General features: G+C 50.2%; 7 protein-coding genes across 7 annotated transcripts; 5 read left to right on the top strand and 2 right to left on the bottom strand.

Moving 5' to 3' along the window:
- Positions 1-1,479: 1,479 nt before the first annotated feature.
- Positions 1,480-5,113, top strand: ppoC (Linoleate 10R-lipoxygenase; the record flags this gene model as incomplete). Its single annotated transcript, XM_014689400.1, has 5 exons — positions 1,480-1,825; positions 1,882-2,120; positions 2,178-2,370; positions 2,425-4,493; positions 4,562-5,113. 5 exons carry the CDS (start codon positions 1,480-1,482, stop codon positions 5,111-5,113), a joined length of 3,399 nt encoding a protein of 1,132 aa, XP_014544886.1.
- Positions 5,114-6,357: 1,244 nt separating this feature from the next.
- abcB_3 (ABC multidrug transporter B) lies at positions 6,358-10,976 on the top strand (the record flags this gene model as incomplete). The annotated part of the gene is made up of 15 exons (XM_066130432.1): positions 6,358-6,599; positions 6,758-6,878; positions 6,931-7,210; positions 7,276-7,509; positions 7,561-8,249; positions 8,308-8,470; positions 8,532-8,768; positions 8,822-9,020; positions 9,080-9,151; positions 9,206-9,256; positions 9,316-9,380; positions 9,431-9,615; positions 9,666-10,099; positions 10,151-10,231; positions 10,292-10,976. 15 exons carry the CDS (start codon positions 6,358-6,360, stop codon positions 10,974-10,976), a joined length of 3,738 nt encoding a protein of 1,245 aa, XP_065986170.1.
- A 220-nt stretch (positions 10,977-11,196) lies between these two features.
- On the bottom strand, positions 11,197-12,576 carry G6M90_00g047710 (uncharacterized protein; the record flags this gene model as incomplete). Its single annotated transcript, XM_014689402.1, has 1 exon — positions 11,197-12,576. One exon carries the CDS (start codon positions 12,574-12,576, stop codon positions 11,197-11,199), a length of 1,380 nt encoding a protein of 459 aa, XP_014544888.1.
- A 906-nt stretch (positions 12,577-13,482) lies between these two features.
- Positions 13,483-15,432, bottom strand: MPAO1 (Polyamine oxidase 1; the record flags this gene model as incomplete). The annotated part of the gene is made up of 7 exons (XM_014689403.1): positions 13,483-14,471; positions 14,537-14,789; positions 14,865-14,884; positions 14,938-14,968; positions 15,032-15,169; positions 15,230-15,260; positions 15,308-15,432. 7 exons carry the CDS (start codon positions 15,430-15,432, stop codon positions 13,483-13,485), a joined length of 1,587 nt encoding a protein of 528 aa, XP_014544889.1.
- A 1,122-nt stretch (positions 15,433-16,554) lies between these two features.
- G6M90_00g047730 (uncharacterized protein) lies at positions 16,555-19,096 on the top strand (the record flags this gene model as incomplete). The annotated part of the gene is made up of 16 exons (XM_066130433.1): positions 16,555-16,640; positions 16,704-16,737; positions 16,812-16,881; positions 16,969-17,041; positions 17,113-17,141; positions 17,270-17,334; positions 17,399-17,443; positions 17,527-17,755; positions 17,832-17,860; positions 17,915-17,947; positions 18,007-18,031; positions 18,091-18,292; positions 18,344-18,421; positions 18,497-18,625; positions 18,681-18,907; positions 18,960-19,096. The coding sequence occupies 16 exons, from the start codon at positions 16,555-16,557 to the stop codon at positions 19,094-19,096; spliced, it is 1,491 nt and encodes a 496-aa protein (XP_065986436.1).
- Positions 19,097-19,578: 482 nt separating this feature from the next.
- Positions 19,579-21,387, top strand: AAE13 (Malonate--CoA ligase; the record flags this gene model as incomplete). The annotated part of the gene is made up of 5 exons (XM_066130434.1): positions 19,579-19,888; positions 19,951-20,737; positions 20,807-20,845; positions 20,913-21,034; positions 21,101-21,387. 5 exons carry the CDS (start codon positions 19,579-19,581, stop codon positions 21,385-21,387), a joined length of 1,545 nt encoding a protein of 514 aa, XP_065986611.1.
- Positions 21,388-22,096: 709 nt separating this feature from the next.
- On the top strand, positions 22,097-23,948 carry met-7_1 (Cystathionine gamma-synthase; the record flags this gene model as incomplete). Its single annotated transcript, XM_014689406.1, has 3 exons — positions 22,097-22,156; positions 22,212-22,960; positions 23,024-23,948. 3 exons carry the CDS (start codon positions 22,097-22,099, stop codon positions 23,946-23,948), a joined length of 1,734 nt encoding a protein of 577 aa, XP_014544892.1.
- Between the last annotated feature and the right edge of the window lie 751 nt (positions 23,949-24,699).

Below are 24,699 nucleotides of genomic sequence, written 5' to 3' on the forward strand. Positions count from 1 at the left end.
GACACGACCGCAAATTAGATACTAAACAAAAGGAAAAGGCAAAGATCCGCAGCAAATCGGATGCGTGGCTGGCGCGGCATCTCCTGCAGGGAACAACCGGTCGCCCCCACGTCCATGAATTCGTCGATTGATGGCGTCCAACTTCGCTTGCAGTGAGCTGAAGACGCCACGAACCAGGTCTGTCTACACACCAACATTCTTATTGGGCTTCAACGGCCGACTTTTTTGGACTCGTCTGCTCTTTGCGAAACGCTGCAATGGCGGCAGTGGTCGTGATTGTCGTCCGAGCGATGTGTCATCTCTGGCCAGTTGATTGGCGCGGGCACGAGGGAAGCAGTTTATGTGCAGCCTCCTCAAGGGCCGCGTTCGAATTTGTCAAATGGAGCATCCACGATCATGCAGGCAGTACTCGATTCAGGACCGAGATCAACCTACTCACCCGAAAACTTCACCCGTGAGCTGGGGGCTACTGCACACCCTTCCGCGATGGAGGAGACGAAAGTCACAGGCAAACACCAATAACCATCTCTCTCGCCCAAACATCTTCATGGGAGAAACTTAATCTGATCATGGTAGTATTACATGCTTCACACGTCAGAAGGAGCGGTAGAATTAAGGAAGTAGCAGAAAGGCGGAGGTGTCACTCTGAAGTTTGAACCCTGACGTTGGCGTATGCTATCGCCCTTGACCAGACGAAAGACTCGAGGACCGGGCCGCAGCTAATAGGGATACGGAGTTTATGTGTCGACAGATCAGTAGTACGGAGTACGGAGTAGTACTTGCAATACCATCGTCTAGACCGAAAATGGATCCCGTCGATGCCACAAGCTGTAGTGCTACGTATGTATTGCACTTCTCAAACCGCTTTCAAGCTCAAGTACTCCATTGAGGGACTGAGATTGTGACTGGGGGTCCCTGGGCTTGCCAATTATATCGTTTCATCCATGGTTGGTTACCCAAAATGAGTGTGACTTGGGCTGCATCTAGTTCTGGTAGGTGATGCACCACCATCTGCTCTGATAGTAAATTGGCTCCTTTTTCCTTTTTGTACAAGGCCGGGAGAGTCCTAGCTGATATACACTCCATATTGTCTTATAGCTGCACCAGGGACCTGGGGTGAGCGGCATTCTGTGACAGATAGGTGTTGATGGCACTACAGAGTACTACATACTAACAACTGACCTCTGTCAAGGCAGGCAAGGGTTCCCGTGCGACATGGTTCGAGGCTTGCGTCCAAGAACCAGATAGGCTAGGTGCCTCACGAAGCTGCAAGAGACGGCCTTGAAGGAGTCGAGCTTGCTTCTCTTGGGAGTGGCTCGCTTGATGCCGTGTCTCAAACCTGCAGAATGACGGAACAGTGGTTTGTCAGGACCATTGGCCAGGCGGTCTCCTCGAATATAAAGGTCAACAAGGCCTGCCTGGCGCATGGAACTCGATTTTTTTTGCTAAAGTTATTGCGACTCAAATCTCCAATCAGTCATGTCTCCTCATGGGGAACACAACGGCGAGAGCGCTACCAATGGCGCGCAAAATGGCGCTCACACAAATGGCGCTCACACAAATGGTGCTCACACAAATGGCACGCAGACAAATGGTACACACACAAATGGCCATGACGCTCGAGAGAAGGGAGTCTCTGAGAAGGTTGTACAGCCAACAGAGACCCAAAAGTCGGGAAGTAAGAAGACTTCATCCACTGGGGCTTTGATGCAGTTGCGTCGGGCTTCACGACGCCCTCTCCCTACGGAGATGGGGGATGGCACTTATAGAAACATTCTCAGGCGACCAACTCTGATGCAGGATCTCAAATCATTTGGATTGGGTGGTGAGTATATCCAATTGTGGAACTGCACCATGTGCATCTAGCTGAGTTTCTTGCAGATCTTAAAACACTTCGAGATATTGTCAAAGCGAAGCTGAAGAGAGAGACTCAGCAAGATGACAAGACCATGATTATGGAGCGCACTATTCAATTGGTCTCCACGATGCCGAATAAATCGAAGCGACAAGAAATACTTACCAACTCTTTCATTGATACGCTCTGGAACTCTCTAGATCACCCACCGTTGCTGTACATGGGTGATGAGTACAAGTATCGCCAACCAGATGGATCTAATAACGTAAGGATCTTGATATTTAACAATACAATCTTCCTGTCAACTAACATCATGCTTTAGAATCCGTTGATGCCGAAGCTTGGGGCCGCTGGGACTCCATATTCGCGCACTTGCAAGCCAGGGCCAGCCAACATGGGGGCACTGCCTGATCCCGAGCTTATCTATGAGGCTGTCATGGCTAGGGACGGGTTTAAGAAAAATCCAAACAACGTGTCTAGCATTTTATGGTATTGGGCGACTATTGTAATCCACGGTGAGTGTCTCTTTCGCGACGGAAATCGAGAATGGCCGCTAAATATGGATGTAGATTTGTTCTGGACGAATTCAAAGGATCCCAATCAAAACGACTCCTCATCATATCTTGACCTGTCTCCTCTATATGGAAAAAGCAAAGAGGATTGTGACTCAATTCGAACCTTCAAAGATGGCAAGCTGAAGCCAGATACTTTTGCAGATCGACGGCTCATTGGTAACCCACCCGGAGTCTGCATCCTGCTCATCATGTTTAACCGTTTTCACAACCACGTGGTCGCCAACTTGGCTTCCATTAACGAGGGCAACCGATTCGCAAAGCCTGCAGCGCACCTGGAAGGCGATGCGCTCGCAGCTGCTTGGAAAAAGTACGATGAGGACTTGTTCCAGACGGCTCGACTTGTCACATCTGGTCTATACATAAACATTACTCTTGTCGACTATGTGCGCAACATCGTTAATCTCAACAGAGTCGACACAGAGTGGACGTTGGATCCGAGACAGGAGATGGGAGTCGCCGTGGGCACCGCCAAAGGCGCAGAAAGTGGTGTTGGTAATGTTGTCTCTGCCGAGTTCAATCTGTGCTACAGATGGCATTCGTGCATCTCTGAGATGGACGACAAGTGGATTCAGGACTTTTATACGCAAATTCTCGGCGACAACTATGGCGAGATGAACCTTCAGACTCTTATTGCAGCCGTCAAGAGATATGAGACGACCATCCCTGAGGAGCCCTCAGAGCGCACATTTGGCGGATTTACTCGCGGGTCTGATGGACGCTTCAACGATGACGAGCTCGTCGATGCCATCTCTACAGCAATTGAGCAGCCCGGCGGTGCGTTTGGAGCTCAGAACGTGCCTCGAATTATGAAGCCAGTTGAGATACTGGGCATCATCCGAGGTCGCAAGTGGAATCTCTGTGGCCTCAATGAATTCCGCAAGCATTTTGGACTCAAGGCATATGACACGTTCGAGGACATCAATTCGGATCCTGGTGTTGCCGACGCTTTGAGGAATCTGTACCAGCATCCTGACCATGTTGAATTATATCCTGGTATCGTGGCTGAAGAAGGCAAGGCACCTATGGTTCCAGGCGTAGGAATTGCTCCTACCTACACCATCTCCAGAGTCGTGCTCTCTGATGCCGTCTCTCTGGTCCGTGGCGACAGGCATTATACCACCGATTACCATCCCGGGTACTTGACCCAATGGGGATTCAACGAAGCCAACTATAATTTGGAGATCAACCATGGTTGCGTGTTCTACAAGCTGTTCATTCGTGCGTTCCCCAACCACTTCAGGTATAACTCGATCTACGCGCATTATCCCATGGTCACACCAAAGGAGAACCGCATGATTCTCACAAATCTGAAGCGAGCGGATCGCTTCGACTTTGGTAGACCAGAATTCATCGCGCCACCAATCCATCTTACTTCGTATGGTGCAGCCCAGCACGTTCTCACCAACCAGGGCAAGTACAAGGTTACGTATAGAGAAGCGTTCCAGTTCCTCGTGGGCTCCTCTGGCACTAAATGCATGTTGGCTGGCGATGACCCTGCTCACGCGGAACAACGCAAGGTCATGCATTCTCTACTATACGAGGATGGCTGGAAAGCTTCAATCAAGAGTTTCTATGCTATGATTACGGAGCGTCTGTTTGCCGAGAAATCGTACAAGATTGCTGGAAAAGCTCAAGTTGACGTTGTACGCGATATTGGCAACCTGGCCCACACGCACTTTGCCGCAAGAATGTTCAATTTGCCCCTGAAGTCGACTGAAAATCCGAAGGGCGTATTCTCTGAGCAAGAGCTGTATGAGGCGCTGGCGATGTTGTTTATCTGCATCTTTTTAGACCTTGACCCTGTCAAGTCGTTCCCTCTCCGACAGAAGGCAAAGGAAGTGACCGAGCAGCTGGTCAAAGCTGTAGAGATGAATGTCAAATTGACCAAGTCTCTGGGCATTCGAGGCCTCTATACCGGTCCTTCTCCCAAGAGTGACGACCTGTCTATGTATGGTGTCAATCTCATAAAGGGGCTGTCTAAGGCTGGCCTTGGCGCGCACGATATTGTGTGCAGTCATGTTTTGCCAGTTGCTGGTGCCATGGTGCCTGTTCAAGCCCAAGCGGTAAGCTGATTGTTATTTCGAATTATGGGGTGTTCTGGGTTGAGTACTAATCACTACTGCCACTCTAGTTCGCCCAAGCCGTGGACTGGTACCTCTCTCCAGAAGGCCAAGAGTATATACCAGAACTTCAACGCCTGGCCGTGGCGGAATCGAGCCCGGAAAACGATGCCCTCCTCCTCGGCTACGCCATGGAGGGTGTCCGTCTGGCTAGTGCGTTTGGTCTCTTCCGTGAAGCTGCTGAGACAGAGACCATCAAAGAAGACGACGGGCGTGAGGTCCATGTCAAGGCTGGCGACCGCGTCTTTGTGTCACTTGCCTCTGCGGCCCGCGAAGAAGCATACTTCCCAGAAGCAAACAAGGTTAACCCACGACGCCCAATCGATAGCTACATGCACTATGGTGCTGGACCACATAGTTGCCTGGGCAGGCAAGTCAGCCAGGTTGCGCTGGTGGAGATGTTCCGCGCACTGTTTAGAAAGAGGGGATTGAAGAGAGTTCCTGGACCTCTGGGTGAGCTGAAGAAGATTCCTCAACCGGGGGGCCTCTATTTGTACATGACGGAGAATTGGGGCGGTGTTTCGCCGTTCCCCACGAGTATGAAGATATCCTGGGACGAGTAGGTGGACACGATGAATATCGGCTTGCCTTCTTTTCTTTTCTTTTCTTCTAGTCCTTTTTTTTTTTAATTCCGTTATATACCAAATTGTGTGTAGGTTCAGATTTGTCAATGACATGTGCAGTGTGATGGCTGGGCTGATGCCACTGGTCAACCCAACCGAGCCCGTGATGTGCAAGGCAGTTCACGAGTACTTGGCAGAACAAGTCAACTGGTTGTAAACACGACATGTAATTTTGTTTTAGGGGCGGCATCGTGCCCACTTGTCATAAGCAAACAGATTGAGCTAATGCTGCAAATCTCAAGTCACTCTGAGGTATTGTCTATCACGACACGGCTTGAATAGGGTAAACAGCTACAAAACACTCCGAAAATGGAAATAACCGATAACTTCGTGGGTACCTCGATAGGTAGGTAGGTAGCTCCTGCCTGTTGGGCCGCTTGCTTCTGAGAATTGCTCAATCAACACCCTCGTATTCCGCCCGTTTGCTTCGAGCGTCGCATCGGGCATCAGGTACGCCAACCAACACGAGATGTTTTGCAGCTTTTAATTATATCCCCCCGGCCCCCTAGAATATCGGAACTTGATTCATGACTTTGAGGATTAGCTCAATCCCGACCTCCGGCTTGCGAGATGTGTCTTTGCTTGAATTGGGTGCAGAAGGCCTCGAACATAAAAACTCGAACCGAGTAGTCGTCTGGGCTATGAATCTCGACATCAGATAAGACAATGGAGAACCTAATCCCGCAACTGTGCCATGGCGCACTGGCACCGTCTGCCATGACAATTCCCGCGTCTATAATCTTGTGTCTTTTGGCGCCATTGAGGATATTCTGCTTGCGCAATGACGCTGCTAAAGTCTCTTTCGATTGGGTGGGATATGCGAAGTTGGTGAGTCTCGTTGATGTTACCGAATACCTTTTCAAGTAGAGCTGCACTAACGAGATGTATAGATATTTTGCTCCATGTTCTCGTTGATGAAATTATCTCAACTTGTTGCTTTTCGACTACTTGGTTTCGATCACCGCGTAGAGTTATTGGGTCTTTGTGTCTCGTTGATCGCTTCTCTGTTGTTCACATGGCTATGTCTTGTGGAGCATAAACGATCTATACGGCCATCAACTTTGACGGCAATCTATTTATTGGCAACTGTGTGTGGTAATATTCTCGGTGCAGTCCCAGAGCTTTTGTCTTTTCGAACCCCTGACATTCTGCTCTTCTGTCGATGCGGCGAGATACTCGTCCAAATGGTTCTTTTGGTTCTTGAATCTCAGAACAAGACCGAGTCCCTACTATCCATGTACAAAGGCGTCTCACCCGAGGATTCTGCGGGAATATTGAGTAGAACCTTTTGGTGGTGGCTTATGGATCTATTGGCAGTGGGAAAGCAGCGCATCTTGAGAGTTAGCGACACCCCACGGCTGAGTTCATCACTGCAACCGAGCCTGACGCGAAAGGCCGTACTCCAAGCCTGGAATGACAGAGGCAGGTAAGTGATCCCTCTCACCAAAAGACTTATTCTAACATGGTTTGAACAGCCAAGCCGGAAGACAGTCTTACCCTGCTGAAGGTTGTGGCAGGCAGTTTGATGAGGCCACTTTTGTCGCCTTTAGTACCGCGATTATTTCTAACGGTGTTCCGATGCAGTCAGCCGGTCATCATCAGCCGCGCTATTTCTTTCATTACAAACGACCAAGGGGGCGTGGCACAATCATGCAGAGCGTATGAGATATTCTTTGCTGCACTGATTGTGTACTTCGGACTCGCTGTAGGATCTCTTATTTCTCTGTTAGCAGGACCTGGCTAACTGGTGAGCATAGATATCAAGCTCAATGTACAAAAATACATTGAATAAGCTCGATATTCTGATACGAGAATCCCTCGTTCACTTGGTCTACGACAAGACATTAAATCTAAGCCACCATGGTTCGGACGCAGGCCGAGTGGTGACGCTTATGAGCACGGATATAGACAGTGTATCTGAGATGGGTAGGCTTTTACACGCGAGTTGGGGACAAGCTGTTGAGCTTGTGATTGGTATGATACTGCTAGCAAGAGAAGTGGGCTGGGTGTTTCCAGTGCCGCTGGTTATCATAGTCTGTAAGTATCAAATGCTATTCTCTCGCCGAGGAGAAAGTGAAGTTTACTGATATATTGAGATGAAGTCGCTTCTCGTGTGAGTCGTTTTGTTGCTCAGAATGTGCGTTCTCGGACCAAGAGTTGGAATGATGCGACGCAGGCCAGGATATCTACTCTGAGTACTGTGCTCAATTCAATGCGGAGTGTGAAAGCGATGGGATTATCGGAGGCCATCGCCAAGTACATTAATGAATTGCGGGACAAGGAAATTGATAGATCCAAGCATGTTAGATGGATGCAGGTTCTGTACAATGCCAGCGGTAGGTTTTTTGAGAGCTTTGTCCACCTGAAGCAATGCTAATGAGAGCCAGCGAATGCGAATGGACTCTTTACTCCAGTAATAACGGTGGTCTTGTACGCGATGTTGGCAGCCTCCAGGGGTGAAAGACTGGATACCAAAACGGCCTTTACAACAGTGGCAATTTTGTCGTTGGTAACTCATCCGGCGAATATGATGATGACCATTTTCCCTAAATTTGTCGGCATTATGGCCAATGTTGATCGAATTCAGTCATTTTTGCTTGAACCTTCACGGGTTGACTGCAGAAAAATCATCGACGGAAGCCAATTTACAGAAACAGAAAACTGTACAGGAATACGCCTTGACGATGTTACAGTCAAGTTCAAGAGCACCACCGCCGCTACTCTAAAGCATATCAATCTGAACCTTCCAAAACATTCGATAACTGCTTGCGCGGGCCCGACTGGCTGTGGGAAAACAACACTGGCCAAGACGATACTGGGTGAGGTTTCCCCGGTCCAAGGTATCGTGACGGTCTCCTCGAGGCGTATTGCATACTGTGATCAGCGCGTTTGGATCCCAATTGGTACCATTCGAGATATAATTTGCACTTTTGCAACCAAGGTCGACGAGAGCTTGTACCAAGAGGCCTTAAGAGTCTGCTGCCTCGACTATGACCTTCAAAGACTGCCCGACGGAGACAGGACTGTAGTAGGAAGCCAGGGAGTCAACCTCTCTGGTGGCCAGCGGCAACGAATAGTAAGCTATTCACGGGGAAATCCCGCCCTGAGAACCAGGGCATGCTGACTGTGTTTAGGCATTAGCTCGCATGGTCTACTCTGGTGCAAGCATTGCTGTTCTAGACGACCCGTTTAGTGCTCTTGACGGCGTAACAGAAAATAAAGTAGTCGACAATCTTTTGGGAAAGAATGGGTGGTTTCGAAGGGCCAAAGTGACTGCCTTCATTATTACCTACGCAGGTCAGTGGGATCTTCTGCTAATGCGATACCTCAAGGATAAACACTAACCGGCAGCCACTAGCACAACACTTCCAACATTCAGACGGAATCATTCTTCTTCAGGATGGCCACATTTCCGCACAGGGAGACTGGCGGGCCATTAAGAGCCGTGCATCAGAGATGTTAAAATTTAACTTTGAAGAAACCCAATCCTCGACTGTTGAGCCAACAGGCAAGAGTCAATATAGCACCGCAAAACAAGCGGAGACTGACGCGGATAAGGACCTGCACCGAAGTGTCGGGGATATGACGCTCTATAGTAAGTGTACATAAACTCTAAGGACACCTGTTGCTGATGATTTTGCCTTGCAGGTTATTACATACGATCTGTTGGGGTTTGGAACTTCCTGCTGTTGGCAACTTGCACGGCCCTGTACGCCACTTTCAATACTTTCACCACATACTGGTTCAAGTTATGGACCGAGAGTGATGGTGATCGCGTGGTATTCTATATTGTTGGTTACGTTCTGCTAGCATTCACGGCATGGGCTGCTACTAGTGCAAATCTGTGGTGAGGGAGGAGAAGACAGCTCTGTGACATACGATAAGACTCTGACTATCAGCCGCTAGGAGCACTTTTATTCTTCTTGCACCGAGGTCCGGAAGACTGCTTCACCAATCACTTCTCACAACTACCATGGCGTGGGTGAACTTGACGTAGAACATTTGAACGAGTAAGGGGCTAATCAGGTATAGTGCGCCTCTGCTGTACTTTTCCTCCACGGATGTCGGGATTGTTCTTAATAGGTACCGCTTTCTCCTTACGTTGTTTTGAAAAGATACATTTGCGCTAATTGCAAAGCTAGGTTTAGCAAAGACATCTCGCTTGTAGATAGGCAGCTACCCCTGGCATTATCAAACTTGTGCTCTCGTACGTATTTTCACTAGCAATCAGTATACTCTTGGGCTGATTATGTTCAGAAATCTTCAAAATGCTGGCTCAGGCTGTGATCCTAATGCAGGTTCAGAGGCTCCTTCTTGTTACTCTTCCAATATGCATAGTCATAGTCTACCTGGTTCAGAGAATATATCTCCGGACCTCTAGGCAACTTCGAGTTTTGGAATTAGAATCTTACTCCTCTTTGAATTCATGGTTCCTCGAAACAGTAGGTAATGTGTATCACAGTTGCCAACTATTCTCGCTAATGTTTGTTAGACGGAGGGCCTTGTGTCCATTCGAGCGTTTAACTGGATCAAACCTGCCACTGGCAAGAACCTGGAGAATCTCGAAACCTCAATACGTCCGTCTTACTCTTTGGTTTCGCTTCAATGTTGGCTCAATCTTGTACTCGATCTCCTGGTTAGTTGCATCGCGATCGGCATCATTCTAATCGCTGCCTTGTGGAGAAGTGAAACGTCCGCAGCAAATGTCGGCGTCTCTCTGAACTTGATTCTTGTGGCGAACACGACGCTAGTACGTCTTGTTGAGTCATTTACGCAACTGGAAGTATCGCTTGGGGCTATTGCTAGATTGAACGAGGTCGAAACCCAAACGCCGAGTGAGGATAGGCCGTGGGAGGACCAGGTTCCACCCAGTTCATGGCCCGAGAAGGGATCCTTGACGCTGAGTGGTTTCAGTGCAGGATATAAGTATGCTCTAGATATCCAGTGACTATGGAATGACCAGCTGACAAAATCAAGCGACGATCACAACGTGCTGAGGGATATTAATCTGAGTGTTGGTCGGGGTGAGAAACTGGTGATTTGCGGTCGCACAGGAAGGTATGATATCCCTCAAGTGCTAAGAATGCGCACAGAGCTTGCTAATAAAATGTACGGTAGTGGCAAGAGCACCATTCTCCTAGGGATACTCCGTCTGATAGAAAGCTCTGGAGAGGTTGAGATAGATCGACGACTACTATCCCAAGTTCCCCGAAACATAATCCGAAAACGCGCCTTCATAACGGTCCCCCAAGAGCCACTATTCCTTCCTTCTGCATCTCTAAGCTTCAATCTGGACCCGGACGCTCAAGCCTCTGAACAAATGTTACAGGAGGCGCTCCAGAGTGTTGGCATATGGGATGTCGTCTGCGAGATAGCCCGTGGAAAAGACTCGGATCCTTTGTCTCAGCCTGCTTCATCTCTCCAAGCACTGTCTGCTGGACAACTCCAGCTCATATCCATGGCCCGTGCCATAGTAAAGATGAAAATAATAAGCCAAGGAGTTGAGTATAAAGACGGTGGAGTCAATGTAGACTCCCCGAAACCAATACTTGTTTTAGATGAGGCAACTGCATCTTTGGATGCAGAGACGGAAGGAAGAATCTATGACATCATCGAAAGTGAGTTCGTTGCAGATGGCCATACGGTAGTTATCGTAGCACATAGGATAAGTGTCTTGGCGAAGACAATGCGCCCAGGGAAGGATAAGGTAGCCTGGCTGCAGGATGGGAGAGTGGTCAAGGTTGGGGACTATGAAGAGATTGTCAAGTTTGCCTCATCGACTGCTATCGGCGAGGGGCAGTAACAACCCTGGCCCCTTGAGCATAGTTGAATTTGAACTTGGTTAATCCTGCAGTTATGATGCACGGGCATAACAAACATACACCAAACCAAACCATTAGACAAAGCAACTTATCAAGGCTCTATCGTCCTAGATCCCGATGCGTTGAAAAAGGAATACAGTAAATCGAGAAACCCACAGCCACTGTAAAGACGGATTTCGAGATGGAACTCTGAGAGCCACTTTAGATGACCCGACGCAAAGTCGGAAACATATCCAACAACAACTTTGCGACCCCAAATGAGCAGTAGACATTGACAGCTCCGACAACAATGGTCATGGCAGAAGGTGCCAACCACCGCCACAGAGAATGAGAAACCAGTGAAACGGATTTGCAGTCGTCACACCACAAGAGTCGATCAAACACCACCTCCGAAACGGTGTTGACAAGCGTGTGCATGAGGAACGCGCCGTAAGAGTACCTGGCCTGGAATAAGCTAGACTTTGCGGGTCTGTTGTGCCATGCTGCGAAATATGTAAGCAGTGCCGGGCAAACGATTATAAATGAAAGCTCGTTCCAGAGGGCGTAGAGGAAAGCCGCAACGTTCCATCCACCACGGATATCAGTCACGGACTGCGCCATCCGATTTCTACCCGCATCTTGAAATAGATATGGTATCCAGACAACGGGCAGTGTACCTAGGGATACTAGTGCTGCGGCAACAACGGAAAGCGACGAGTTGTCAGATTTACCGTCCGAGGCCGCAGCTACGTCCTTTCCACTCGTCTTGCCCAACGCAACCCCCCCCATGAAGGAAGTGCCATACTTCCACGACGCGTGTCCCATGGTATATGCCAAAATGTATTGAGAGGCATAGGCTGGTTGGAGAGCTATGATTTTGAGATTCGCACCAAGGGGGTAGTAAAGACGCGCAAGGAAGCTGAGCGCCGCAGCGCCGATCCACCCGTACCTGGCAAGCCAGACATACCAAGAAGGAGGGCTTTGGTGGTCGTCATTTCCGGCAGTGTGATTCTCCTCCTTCTCGTTACGCATGGCCCTTGTTTCCGCCCTCGGTGCCATCAGGGCGGTTACACTATCCATGATGAGCAAGTTGACAGTATACCACGTCGGGCCTCGAATACCACGCATCGTTGAAAAGTACTCTGCCAGCCGGGCAGAAATGGAAGAAAGTGACGGTTCCTCCAGCGCGACTAGATGGCTCGCTGGCTGGACGACTAGTGTGTACAGAACAGCAACCAGGCCCAACCTCAAGGACTTGCTCTTTATAAATGCCCACCGGGTTCGGCATGGGTCCTGGTCTATCCGCTCAAGGGACTGTGCCGAGACACGTCCGGATATCCAGAAGAAGAGGCCCATGAAAAACGATTGATTGAAGGCGGCCGCGATGGTTGGAGGGATATCCGCCCCGGGGAACGCAAGTCTTGTCACGGCTGACCGGAACGGAGCCCTTCCTGGTGCTCCATATGTGACGGCTGTGTGATGCACGATGACAAGGCCAGTTAGAAAGGTGCGCAGGTTGTCGAGATCGTGGCGACGTAGTGAGGTGGTGGCTTTTGATGCTGCATGGTTCCGTGTTCCGCTGCGCCGGCTAGAAAGTGTCATGTTTTCTTTCTACCCCCTTTGTTCGAGAAGAAGTTTGCAATGGTCTCGGGACTGGGCAGCCTCATTATATTGATAAATGGTAAAGGTGCTGGCTTGAAGCATTCCTGTTCGGGTAGACCGGAACCCTCAGGTCAGATTATCGGTGTGTGAAGGAACAATGTTCGTCCTTGCTGACGGGCAGTGACGGCCATCTTGGTTGGTCAGAATTTTCAAGACGGATGTACATCCTCCAGGTCAAACGTCATATAGAGCTAGATGCAAATATTAATGTTTTGATTTCTCCTCAAAAGCAAGCTGCCTGGTGGTTGCGGCGGGAGGATAAAGCGTCGACATGCACGACAGTGATGACACTGCCGCCATGTGTACTTTTAGGATATTTTGACCGAAATCAAGCGGAAGAGACTTTCAACTGCTGCTGATGAATTCAACGGGAACGACTGCTGATTGTTGCCGGCACCGATAGGGGGCTATTGAAGTAATAATCTGATTGCGACAAGATGGGAAGACTCGGGACAATGTTGCCCTCTGTTGATGGTCACGTGATCGCGTGATGGCAAACAGACTCGCGTTCGGATGAAAACCCATCCGCACTTTCTTCTTTCTCCTGTCTGCTTCTTGGAGCAATCAAGAACATCGGAATAGAGCATGATTTTGCAATCCTCACCTCTACACGTAGCCTTTCTTTACCATCAATGAACTCGGCAGACAAGTCTTGAAAGCGCATCAAGTCACTTCGAGGGAGACGCAACTATAAACAGTGGTATTGCCTTTGCCAATGACACCACCGACCATTATTCACCCCTTTGATGGCTCGTGTAGCGACTGACTGTACAGTGTCAGTACTACTGCCACTACTCGTATGTACCTGTGGCTATTTACAACCATTGACTCCCCCTCCCGGCTCGTCTAGAAGCTGCTGGACGCCCAGCCATTGAGAACGTTGTAGTTCTCCAAGGGCGAGGTTCCGCGAAGCGTCTCATAATGAACCCTGCCGCCGCACTCGGCGCCGTTGTATACGTGGGCACATTCACCCTTCAACAAGGCGGCAACTTGGGATCCAGCCTCCATTCCCTCAAACCAGGCGCCATGTAGGAATCCAAAATTCTCGGCGCTGGTGGCCTCGCCTGCGAACCACAACCGGCCCGTGTTTGCCCGCAGGTTCTGGTGCATCTCGAGGGTGGTGCCGATGGGCCAGTTGGAGTAGCTGCCAAAGCACCACGGCGCCTTTGTCCAGCGAGGATACATAAAGGCCAGCGGCTCGGGAACCGTGACGTTGGGGAACATTTGCCGCAGAACCTCGAGCGCCTCGTCCTTGGTCTGCTCGTCCGTCTGCTGTTCCACTCTGTAGGACCCCTCCTCGGTGACGGTGGCAAAGATGATGTTGGAGCCGGGCATGAAGCCCTCGGTCGAGAGAGACTGCCACACGGGGTAGTATCCGCGCGTCGTGGGAGACGCGTACAGGAAGTACTGCGAGTCCGTGGGCCAGAAGGTCTCGTTGAACTGCATGAAGATCTTGGTGTAGGTGCCCATGCTGAACTTTTGAATGGCGACCCGTTTCCACTCAGGGAGCTGCGGCTCAAAGGCGACGGCGTTGTTTTGGAGAACGCCAAGGGAGAAAGTGCAGATGGCGTAGGCGGCCGAGATGCATGAACCGTCGCTGTTGTGGATGGTGACGCCGTCGTCCGAGTAGGTGACATTCGTGATTTGGGTCTTGAGAAGCAGCCGGTTGTCGTTCTTGTTGAGAAATGTGTTTGACTCCTCTTCAATGATGTGCCTGTAGCCCCGGGGGTCAATGACGAGGTTGTTGTGGTCGCTGAACTGGTGGAAAGTGAGGTTGTCACTGGCAGCACCGAATATCAGAGACGACTCTTCTGGAGTCAACGCGGCGTCCCAATCTATTTGGAGCAGCAAGTCAGCTTCTTCAGCTGGTTTATGACAATGGGAAAATGCTGGTACGCACCCCAGTTCCACCACTCAACTGCCTGGCGCTTCATATCGGTGTGCTTCGGGTTCCATCCAGCCATGGCAAGACCGGCGCGGGTGGTTTCGTCTTGAGCATTCTCTGCGAGCATACGGCCGGCCCTTACGGATGCTTTGGTCCACGCTTCGTCATATTCGTCAAGTATGTCGCTGTAATCAGTGTAGCCAGTTTCATCGTAGGTCAACATGGAAGTATAGTCGGAGAAGGTGTTCTTCAGGTTGTACTTTTTGGCCTGGGGCTGGGCGTTAGCTGATAATGGATAGGGAAACACCGCATTACGTTTTTTGCGTGATCAAGTGGTCCTTACCAAGGTCCAGATAGGGTTCTCTACGTCTCGGGTTACTATCTTGTTATCAAAGCTGAAAGGGTTGACCACGTACCTGGGCCACCTGGACGGCCAAGACCCTGAATCTGATTTCAAGTTTATTAGTCTCGATGGTAACCGCGGGAAAGACCGTCATGATAGACACACACCCAGTTTGGTCCCAGCTCAACCACATAAGGTGAGCCATCCTCCTTTTTGCCAAAGTTGGTCTGTGTAGCACGGCCGCCAACTCGGTCATTGTACTCTATGATGACGAAGTCGGTGATGGAGTTATTTGAGAGTGCTTGCTGGTGTTAATGTGTTAGTCTTTTTTGTTGTTTGGCATGGAGCGAGGGCTTTCGACATACTGCGGCGGTTATGCCCGCCATACCGCCGCCCCTGAATGTGTGTTAACGATGGCTCGTCACAAGTCATGGTCGACTTACAAGATGGCAACGCTGGTTTTTCTGCAAGTCGCATCCTTGGGAGCAGATTTAGCAACATGAGCATGAGCCGACGGAATGGCAACCGCCGCAATGGCAAAAAGTGCGGTGGAATGTTGTAGATGCATCTTGACGCGCACAAGATGGAGACATGGAGCAGGCGAGTTCGGCTAAACTAGACAGATGAACGCAATCAGCGTCCTTTTGTATATTTGCGGCGATCGGCATGTACAAAATGCTCCGGCACATTCGAACGGCTATCTTCTTTCCCTGCTAAAACACCCATGTCCTTGCTGTGTTGTACCGGCTCTTCCTGGAAACCCGGGTCATGGACAAACCAAATACTGGAAGGGAACTCGTATCGGGCAAGGCGATGGTTGACAGGCCTAGGCTGCATATCAAAAAGTTGAACTGGGTTAGTCTTTGGAAACCCTTCCCGACGGGGGGAGTCGGGTGTCTCAGCAATATTGGTTCTTCCCAGCCATTGTGTAACTAACTACTAGTCGATGCATTTCGTACGCCATACGCCAAGAGATAGGAACCGTGGTCATCTGGCTGCAATGCAAGGCCATGTGTCTTAGGTCTTGACTCTTGACAATGTGAGCCGACTCGGCCCTTAGGCTGGTCACCGGCGGCCGCCGCACCTTGTCATGCTAGACAAACGCGCGCATAACTCTACTTAACCTCGCCGGATCCCAGTTACCTCCACTTGGCCGGATCTGCAGGACTAGCTTCTCCATTCTGTGTGGCATGAACTAATAGGCTTTTGAGGGGAAGCGGCATGATTCCCACTTCCCCGCAGCCATCATCAATAGTTGTACATAGACTTAGGACTGTATATATGTACTACTCGCTTATCACAGCCCGGATGACCAGACTCTCCTTGGCCAAACTAGCCCCCGTATCTCGGGTCTCGAGGCTGTGCTATCTCAATGGAGTAGGGTGCCCATAGGTTTGGTCATTGGTTGAGTCGGGTTACATCGATCATCACTCTTACGTCTCTCCGGCTGCATATTCATCCCCAACTATCAGCATCACAAGAACGGGCCGGGACGGCGCCCGAAATGTCTCTCATTCGGTTCTCCGCGCGTGCCGGCAATTCAGTAAACGTGGCGGACACGGGTCTTGAATCTCTCCGTTTGTTTCCCACTGCTCAACTCAAACTGTGCTTGGTGCCGTCATCAGTCTCTGAACCGACATCTTGGAAACGCCACAAAAGAAAAGTACCGTGAATAATGAAAAACAGGACCATGAAGGAAGGGTACGAGCACGAAGACGACACCCAGTTGGCGGCGATGGGTCATCGGCCCGAACTACAGCGAAACTTTTCTACATTGTACGTACTTGTGAGGCCTGGTCGTGAATCGTGACGCAAGCTGACTCGAGCCGTGCGATACAGGTCTATGCTGGGTCTGGCCTTTGCCGTGCTAAACGTCAGTAGACACCTCCAGAAACCAACCCCAGCCATGGACACGGGAGCTCAAACCTAACGGCGAGTTATGAGTAGTCGTGGACAGCCCTATCGGCAAGTCTTTCGGTCAGTCTGACGTCCGGGGGAAGCACGAGCATCATTTGGGGTAGGTGGCACCGTTCCCGAATTTGAGACGTTGCTCGACAAACTCGGATTGTTTCCCTTTCGGCATGTACTGACACGCACAATGCAGGCCTGGTCACGGCCGGAGTATGCAACTTGTGCATTGCAGCCTCTTTGGCTGAGTTTTTGTCCGCCTATCCCACGTAAGTACATTTGAACCCCTGTCAGTGACGTTGTCTAGGACAGTGCTGATTTGTTCAAACGCAAAATAAAGGGCTGGTGGACAGTATCATTGGGTGGCTGGTAAGTTGAGACCTTGTGTTGGCGAAGCATTTACATGAGTCACGTTGTATAACAAGAATTCAGTCGGTACGAACAGTCAGCCGCAAAGAGGATGTTGCCGTTACCTCCCTTTTTTAACATGTGAATAGTATCTTGGCCTAAATGGGTTCCTATACTGTCTTGGATCACCGGCTGGATCAACGTCGCGGGATGGGTATGTCTTGTGGTGCCGTCGTCTTCCTTCTTTAAAAAGAAAAACCTAACGGATCCCGTGCCAGATTGCCCTGGTCGCTACAAACGCTTTATTGTCCAGTCAGTTGATTGTGGGAATCATTTCCGCTCTTCATCCGGCATGTTTGAGATGGCTCACATCCTCTCACCAAATCAACTCCTAACTAGAATCCAGGCATACGACCCGCAAAGATGGCACCAATTCCTGATTTACATCGGACTGACCTTGCTGTCCTTCGTTATAAATGCTTCCATGAACTCGCTGCTTCCTGTTATTTACCACGGGGCCTTCATGTGGTCGATTGGTGGCTTCGTCATCGTGTCCATTACTGTCCTGGCATGTGCGTCGCCCGATTTTAACTCGGCCTATTTTGTTTTCTGCAACTTCATCAACCAAACAGGCTGTAAGTTTCGACACACCATCCCAGGATGAACAATTTCAACGCGCAAATAAATAAATAACAACTAATGGGTGAACAGGGCCTGATGGTATTGCCTGGCTGCTCGGTGTTCGTAGTCTTCCTCCATCAGTGTACTGGACCTCTTGGGCTGATGTGATGTAGCTTCTCCAAGGCGGACTTGGCGTCACTGCTTTTGTTAGTATCCCGTTGTCAGTATGCAACGAAGAGAGTCGGCTGACGGCAATACGACGTAGGATGCGGTCGCACACATGATTGAAGGTAAGTGTTAACCGGTCGCGCAACCATACCCATCGGACATTTTAACCATGTGTACCCAGAGATCCCCCATGCTGCTGCCGAGGGACCCAAAATCATGGTCGTCTGTGTCGGAATCGGCACATTCACCGGCGCAATTTTCCTCATTGTCTTGTTGTTCGTCTCCGGGAACATCGACGACGTCATCAGCTCCAGCGCTGGTCCGCTGCTTCAGATCTTGATTCATGCGACAAAAAGCAACGCCGGAGCCATATGTTTGCTGATGTAAGTTTTCATCAAGCCTTCATGACACCGATTTGTGCTAATCTTTGCGAGGCTGCCGCTGGTGTGTCTTGTCTTCGCAACGCTCAGTGTAATGACAACTAGCAGCCGAATGATCTTTGCATTTGCAAGGTACGAGCGCGACCAGTCCCAAGCCAACTACAATCTTTCTGTTAAAAATATCCCCTTTTGACTGATGCAACACAGGGACGGTGGTCTGCCTGCCTCGAAATTCTTCGCCAAGGTTCATACCAGACTCGGACTTCCCCTGAACGCTCTGATCCTCACCTCGGTTATTGTGATCCTATTTGGCCTGATATTTCTAGGTTCAACCAGGTACAACGTGTTTTATTTCCCCCTGAACACTGAAAAAACCACTGACGTCATACAGCGCCTTTAATGCCATCATCTCGGCATCCGTTGTTGCCCTTGATCTATCATATGCAATGCCCATTGCTGTAAATTTCATTCAGGGTCGCAATGCTCTGCCGGACCGAAAGTGGAAGCTGCCCCGGTGGTTCGGATGGACCGCTGACTGCATTTCACTGTCATATATTTCACTCACCACGGTATTGTTTCTATTCCCCCCCGGACTCCCTGTAACGGGGAGCAATATGAGTAGGTGGCCTGCCAAAACACCATGACCCTGTCGTGCTAATCACAACTCCAGATTACTGCATTGTTGCATTTGCCATCATCATCACAATATCTGTTTTTCAATGGATCGTAGATGGACGGAAGAACTTCACAGGGCCGCGAGTGAACCTCGTTCCAGAGCGCGCGATGCAACCTCCCACCCAGTCTTGATCTGACCGTTGTCCGGTCGACATTTTCGGAGTCCTGCATCTCAAGTGCGTAATGGAAATGTCAACCGGCCACGTATGAAGCAGATACTGTAGGGGTAACACATCACAATGGCGTGTTTGAGGGTTGTACAACTGAAAGCTACAGGCAAGTTGGGTGGAAAACAAACCAAGCCACAGTAGCGAAATACTATGGCACCAATACGCAGTCTCGGATAAGCAATGTGACACTTTAATGGGGTGAAATGGCTGCAGCAATGTCGGTCCTCTCCCAACGTGACACAAAACAACGAACCACGTACATAGACATTGGGCATATGTAAAGCGCACCAGATTCGGAAGGCATCAACGGTGGCGAAGATAAAATATGAATTGTCATTATGACTTATATATACGGAGTATTCCACTCAGAAACTTTAAAGGGGGTCATTCAAGACAGACTTGCGTCGAGTTCCAAAACAATAGTTTCCGGAGCACAGTCTCATCATGGACCCAAACTGGTGTCAGGGCTTCCCTCGTGATGATGTGCTCATCAAACTCGTCGAGGTTAGCGACTCTACAGCGGAACCTATAGTACACGATGCCTACGGTCTAGACAAGACCTATGGCGAGGTGTTGGCGGATATCCTGGAAACCCGCGACAGAATTCGCAAAGCCGCTCCGGCGTCGAGTCTCGACAGCCGCGGCATGCTCTGTGAAGCTGCACCGTATGCAGGATTCCTTGGACTCTCCGGATACGAGTTCATTGTTGCCTTCTTTGCCACGCGAGCTCTAGGCGGCGCATGCATGCCATTTGGTACAGTGTCTTGCAAGGTCCAACACGCACCAGTTTGATACTAATGCAATTCATCACGATAGGGGCCGGCATCTTACCACAGGAAGCGCACTCATTCCTCTCCAGATCAATGGCGTGCGTATTGCTTCTCGGCAAGGACAGAGTAGCCCAGGGACAGCAAACCAAGGAGTACAGTCAACAACACGACTACGACTTCAGACTCGTTCGCGTATCAACCGATGCGCCACCCGTCGCCAGCAACTCCATCACCATCGACCACTCCATCGAACTAGATGACGGCGGCCCTGGATTCGTCATCTTCACGTCGGGAACCACCGGTCCACCCAAGGGGGCGGTTCTCCCGCGAAGATGGCCCCCAATTGAAGACACACTCGAGCCGGGAAGCGCGACCATCTGCGACCGCCCGCCTCACTGGATCGGAGGAGCCTATCCAATGCTGCAAAGCATCTTGATCCGTCGTCGCATGTACATTCTCAAGTACGGCGCCACGGCTTCCGATATATGGGATGCCTTTAGAAGCCACAGAATTGACCACATGTCTTTCAGTCCTGGCATTTTCCGGCGCATGAAGCAGGACTACCAGGATCGAATCTGCAAGTTTCCCGAAGATGAGCAGAGGCTGTACGTGCAAGGAATTCGAAATTTGAAGACGCAGTGGCAGGGCGGCGGCATGCCTTCGGTCTCGATGCTGGACTTCTGGCGAAACCTCATCGGAAGACCGATCGGGATGCAATACGGATCTACAGAGCTTGGCGGGACGGTGACAGGACATGACGGACTTTCCAAGATCAAGGTGCGTCTGAGCTTCTGTCCCTCGATCAAGAATCCCACCGCAGAGTCTAATCGAACGTGAGCATCAAAGTACTCCATTGGAACCCCTTTCCCAGGCATTCATCTCAAGTTATCTAATGGAGACAGCGGCGCCATCTTTGCCAAGAGCCCTACAATAATGACCCAGTATGTCTAGAATATATCTCAAATACATGGTCACGTAAAGAAGGCTAACACCCGTAATCGCGAAAAGCTACATCGGGGACGAGGGCGCCACCAAAAAGGCCTTTGACAGCGAGGGATACCTGGAATCCGGGGACATTGGCCACATGCAAGACGGCGAGTTGATCTACGACGGGCGAGCCTCCAACGAATGTATATCTCCCCCTGACGTGACGTGTTTTTTTGATCCTTGCCACTGATTCGAATACAAACAACCAGACATATTCTTTGACGGGTACCGAATCCCCATATTGGCGCTCGAACACGCACTGGATGACCTCCCGTATATATCAGAAGGCTACATCGTCGCGGTGCCGGACCACGAGGCCAACGAGCTTTGTGGCGCGCTTGTTCGCGTACAAAACACCGACAATGACGAAAAGGTCACCTTGGAAAAGATACGGTCTGATCTCGCCGAAAATCACGCCACGTACACGCTGCCAGTGGTGCTTCGCATTCTGAGCGACGACGAGCAAGTGCCCTTTACCATAACCAGAAGCCCATGAGGAAGCAGGCCGCAAAGAAATTCTTCCTAGTAGACGACTACTGGTCCATTGAGAACCCCACGCCAGGCGTCGAATATTGGAATAACAAGATTGAGAGCAGACAACACACCGGAAGGACTTGGGATTGGGCCGGGCTGCAACGGTGAATTACGCAGCGAGGACGGTTTGGGCCTGGATGAGCAGTTGCACGACGTCAACTCGTATTCCCAAGTGTCTGTGAAGCACACATCATCAGTAATCGATTTGTAGAATAAAAGACAATATAATGCAGTGTACCCCGAAAAAAAATGCACCATGTCCGTTTCGGCCATCCATGTGAAACGCGAGATAATACACTGGTGGCAAGATCGGTCTTTGTTACACACGGAGGTGATACGGCAATGATGCTGTGCGTTGAATTGATGGCGTATGAGGTGTGACATGTCAAATCGGGTGTTTGTCTATCTTTCATATCGTATTTCACATCGAATGACAATAAACTGCGAGCCGCCGATTGCGCTGCGTAAGCCGAAAGCGGCAGTACAGAGCCCTTTGCTCCTTGGCAAAGGACATGATGCTGCTTTTTTTTTTGCTTAGTTCTGAATTTTTCCAAGAAATGCCGTTTCAAGTGCTTCCCTTGTCTCTATTGGGTAGCTTGGCCGTCGTTGATGTCCCCGTCCATGGAAAGCTGCCCGCGATATTTCAGTTTAATTGTTTGATGTAGATCAGCATGACGCAAGAGCCAAAAACTGCAGAGCTGGGTCAAGGACTACCGCCAACCGATATACATGTGAGTCCATATCGAAAGTTGGAAAGATATTTACTGACGGAAATCCCAACGCCAGGCTGTGAGCGTGTCCCTTCCGAAATGGCGAGATGCCACGGGTTGGGCGACCAAAGATCCCCAGGTCCTTGCACATTTGAAGACGGGATACCCAAGATTCTATATTCATCCATTCATCGAAAGACTCGCTACATTGCTGCTGCAATTATTGATGAAGAGTAAGTCAGTGGCGAGCTCAGTCGGAGAGATATATGGGGAAGAGTCGACAGCGGCAGCTGCCGCTATGCTATTTCCACACGCAAGTTTGGGCACCTCTTGTCGCGATTACTTGCAGCGGGCTGAGTCAAATCCTTCAAATAAGCTTGCAATCTTTGCTTTTCAAGTGGACTTTGCTGGTGAAGTGCAAAATATCCATTTGAGAGTTGCCAAGTCAACTTCAGGGGCATTCCAGAGCCTCTGTATCGTAGTGTTCCCACATGATCTGTCCAAGGAAGCCAAGATGTTCTGGCAACACACCGGCTTTGGAGTTACGAGCCGGCATGCTCTTTATTGGTTGGAACGGGCGCCTTGTCTTGGTGAAGTGGTGGCAAGCATCCGTCAAGACGGCAAGTTGCCGCTCGACGATGCAAAACAAGCCGCAACCAAGATCAAGAATCGAATATCTGAATTGCTATCTTCAGAGAGAAGCACGGTTGAGACACAGGATGTGTTTTTATATCCAAGTGGCATGTCCGCAATAGCCCACTCTGCGTCTGCTCTTCAAGAGTTGTATAAAGGCTCATCCGACTCAATTCGAGTTGCTGTTTTTGGGTAAGCGGAGAAACACCAGAAGCATATCTTAAGGCGCCCACACGGCTCACTCCAGTACGATAGCTTCCTATACGTAGACACGTTCAAGGTTCTCAGCAAAGTCAAACAAATCGAGTGTGTCCTCTACGGACATGCGTCCCCTGCAGACATGGACCAGTTGGAGCACGACCTCCAGGACGGTATGGAAATACATGCCTTATATACCGAATTCCCAGGAAACCCTCTCCTCGGCTCACTCAACCTCGAACGTCTCTATAAGCTCTCACAGAGATTCAACTTCCACGTCATCGTGGACGACACTGTCGGTACAGCAGTCAACCTAGACCTCGCCGCCTTTTGCGACGTACTCTGCACAAGCCTTACCAAAATGTTCAGTGGTGCCTGCAACGTCATGGGCGGCAGCTTGACCATCTGCCCAAACTCCAAGTCCAAACGTGCCCTACACAGCACCTTGACAAGCCAATATAGTGACACATACTTTCCTCTCGACTTGCTTGTCATGGCCCAAAACAGCAAGGACTTTGCGGAGCGGGTTCACATTGCTAATGGAAACGCCGAGGCGATAGCCGCCAAGTTGAGAGACCACCCGGTTGTAGACAGAGTATTCTATCCCAGGGGCAGCGCAACGCAACATTTGTACGATGGTTACCGACGTAGACGACCACGAGCCAGGGAAGACGAGGACGGACAGGACCAGGCACAAGCAGGATATGGCTATCTGCTTTCAATCCGATTCGTCCAGGATTCAGCCGCCATGGCCTTTCACGATGCACTGGACGTGGCCAAGGGACCAAGCCTTGGCACCAACTTTACGTTGTGTTGTCCGTACACGGTACTTGCGCATGCGTCGGAGCTGGCATGGGCATCAGAGTTTGGCGTTGTCGAGCATTTGGTTCGTTTGAGTGTGGGAATTGAGAGGAGAGGAGAGTTGGAGGGGGCTGTGGATAGGGCATTGGAGGTGGCTGCAAAGGCGGCACAAGCAGAGTAGGCGGTTGGATGAAAGGGCGAGGAAGTCAATTAAAAAGAAGAGTCGCCATGGCATGATGGTTGTGCTGCGTGCACCGTTCATCCCCATGTCCTGGCGAATCAGGCAACCCCGACTGGAAATGCTCCTTCCCTCTGTTTGACGGTACGCACGACCAGCAGACGTTTCCTTTTTCCTTCCATGTTTTTTTTTTTTGAACTGCAAATCTCAACCCAAAACATTGACGTGGTTACAACGCAATGCCAGAGTGCAAATTCCCAAGTGGTCGCCACCACATAACTCACGTGCCTCTACGAAGTATTCCTCCGATTTCTTCATTGCCATTCCCCCGGTCCCATGCAGATGTCCGAAGTGCACGCAATTGTTGACTGCATTCAAGTAACGTCACATCGGACAGCAAGCCACCCCAACCCCACAATCCCTTCAGTCTGCTCAACCCTCAAGGGATGTACTAAGCTCAATCTCATACCCCGGCCTGGAAAACAAAACAATAGCAGGCTCCGGAGCTTCTCACAAAACCTCTCGCAGCTAAGTAGTCGTCAACTGGACCTGTTCTGCATCTTATCCCTGTTGATATTACCCCAATTGCTGAGCGGGGTTGGGAATGTTCATTCCGGTAACCCCAGCTTCACAGGAAGCCGAATCGTGAAGCCCGGCCTTGGAATAAAAGGCTGCCGACATTCCCATCGATTCTTCGACTCTGACACCCACGTCGCCTACTCCGTAGTCCCTCTATATATCGAGATCAAGGTAC

The sequence above is a fragment of the Metarhizium brunneum genome, chromosome 2 (assembly GCF_013426205.1).
Source record: "Metarhizium brunneum chromosome 2, complete sequence".
In the NCBI taxonomy this organism is placed as follows: Eukaryota; Fungi; Ascomycota; class Sordariomycetes; order Hypocreales; family Clavicipitaceae; genus Metarhizium; species Metarhizium brunneum.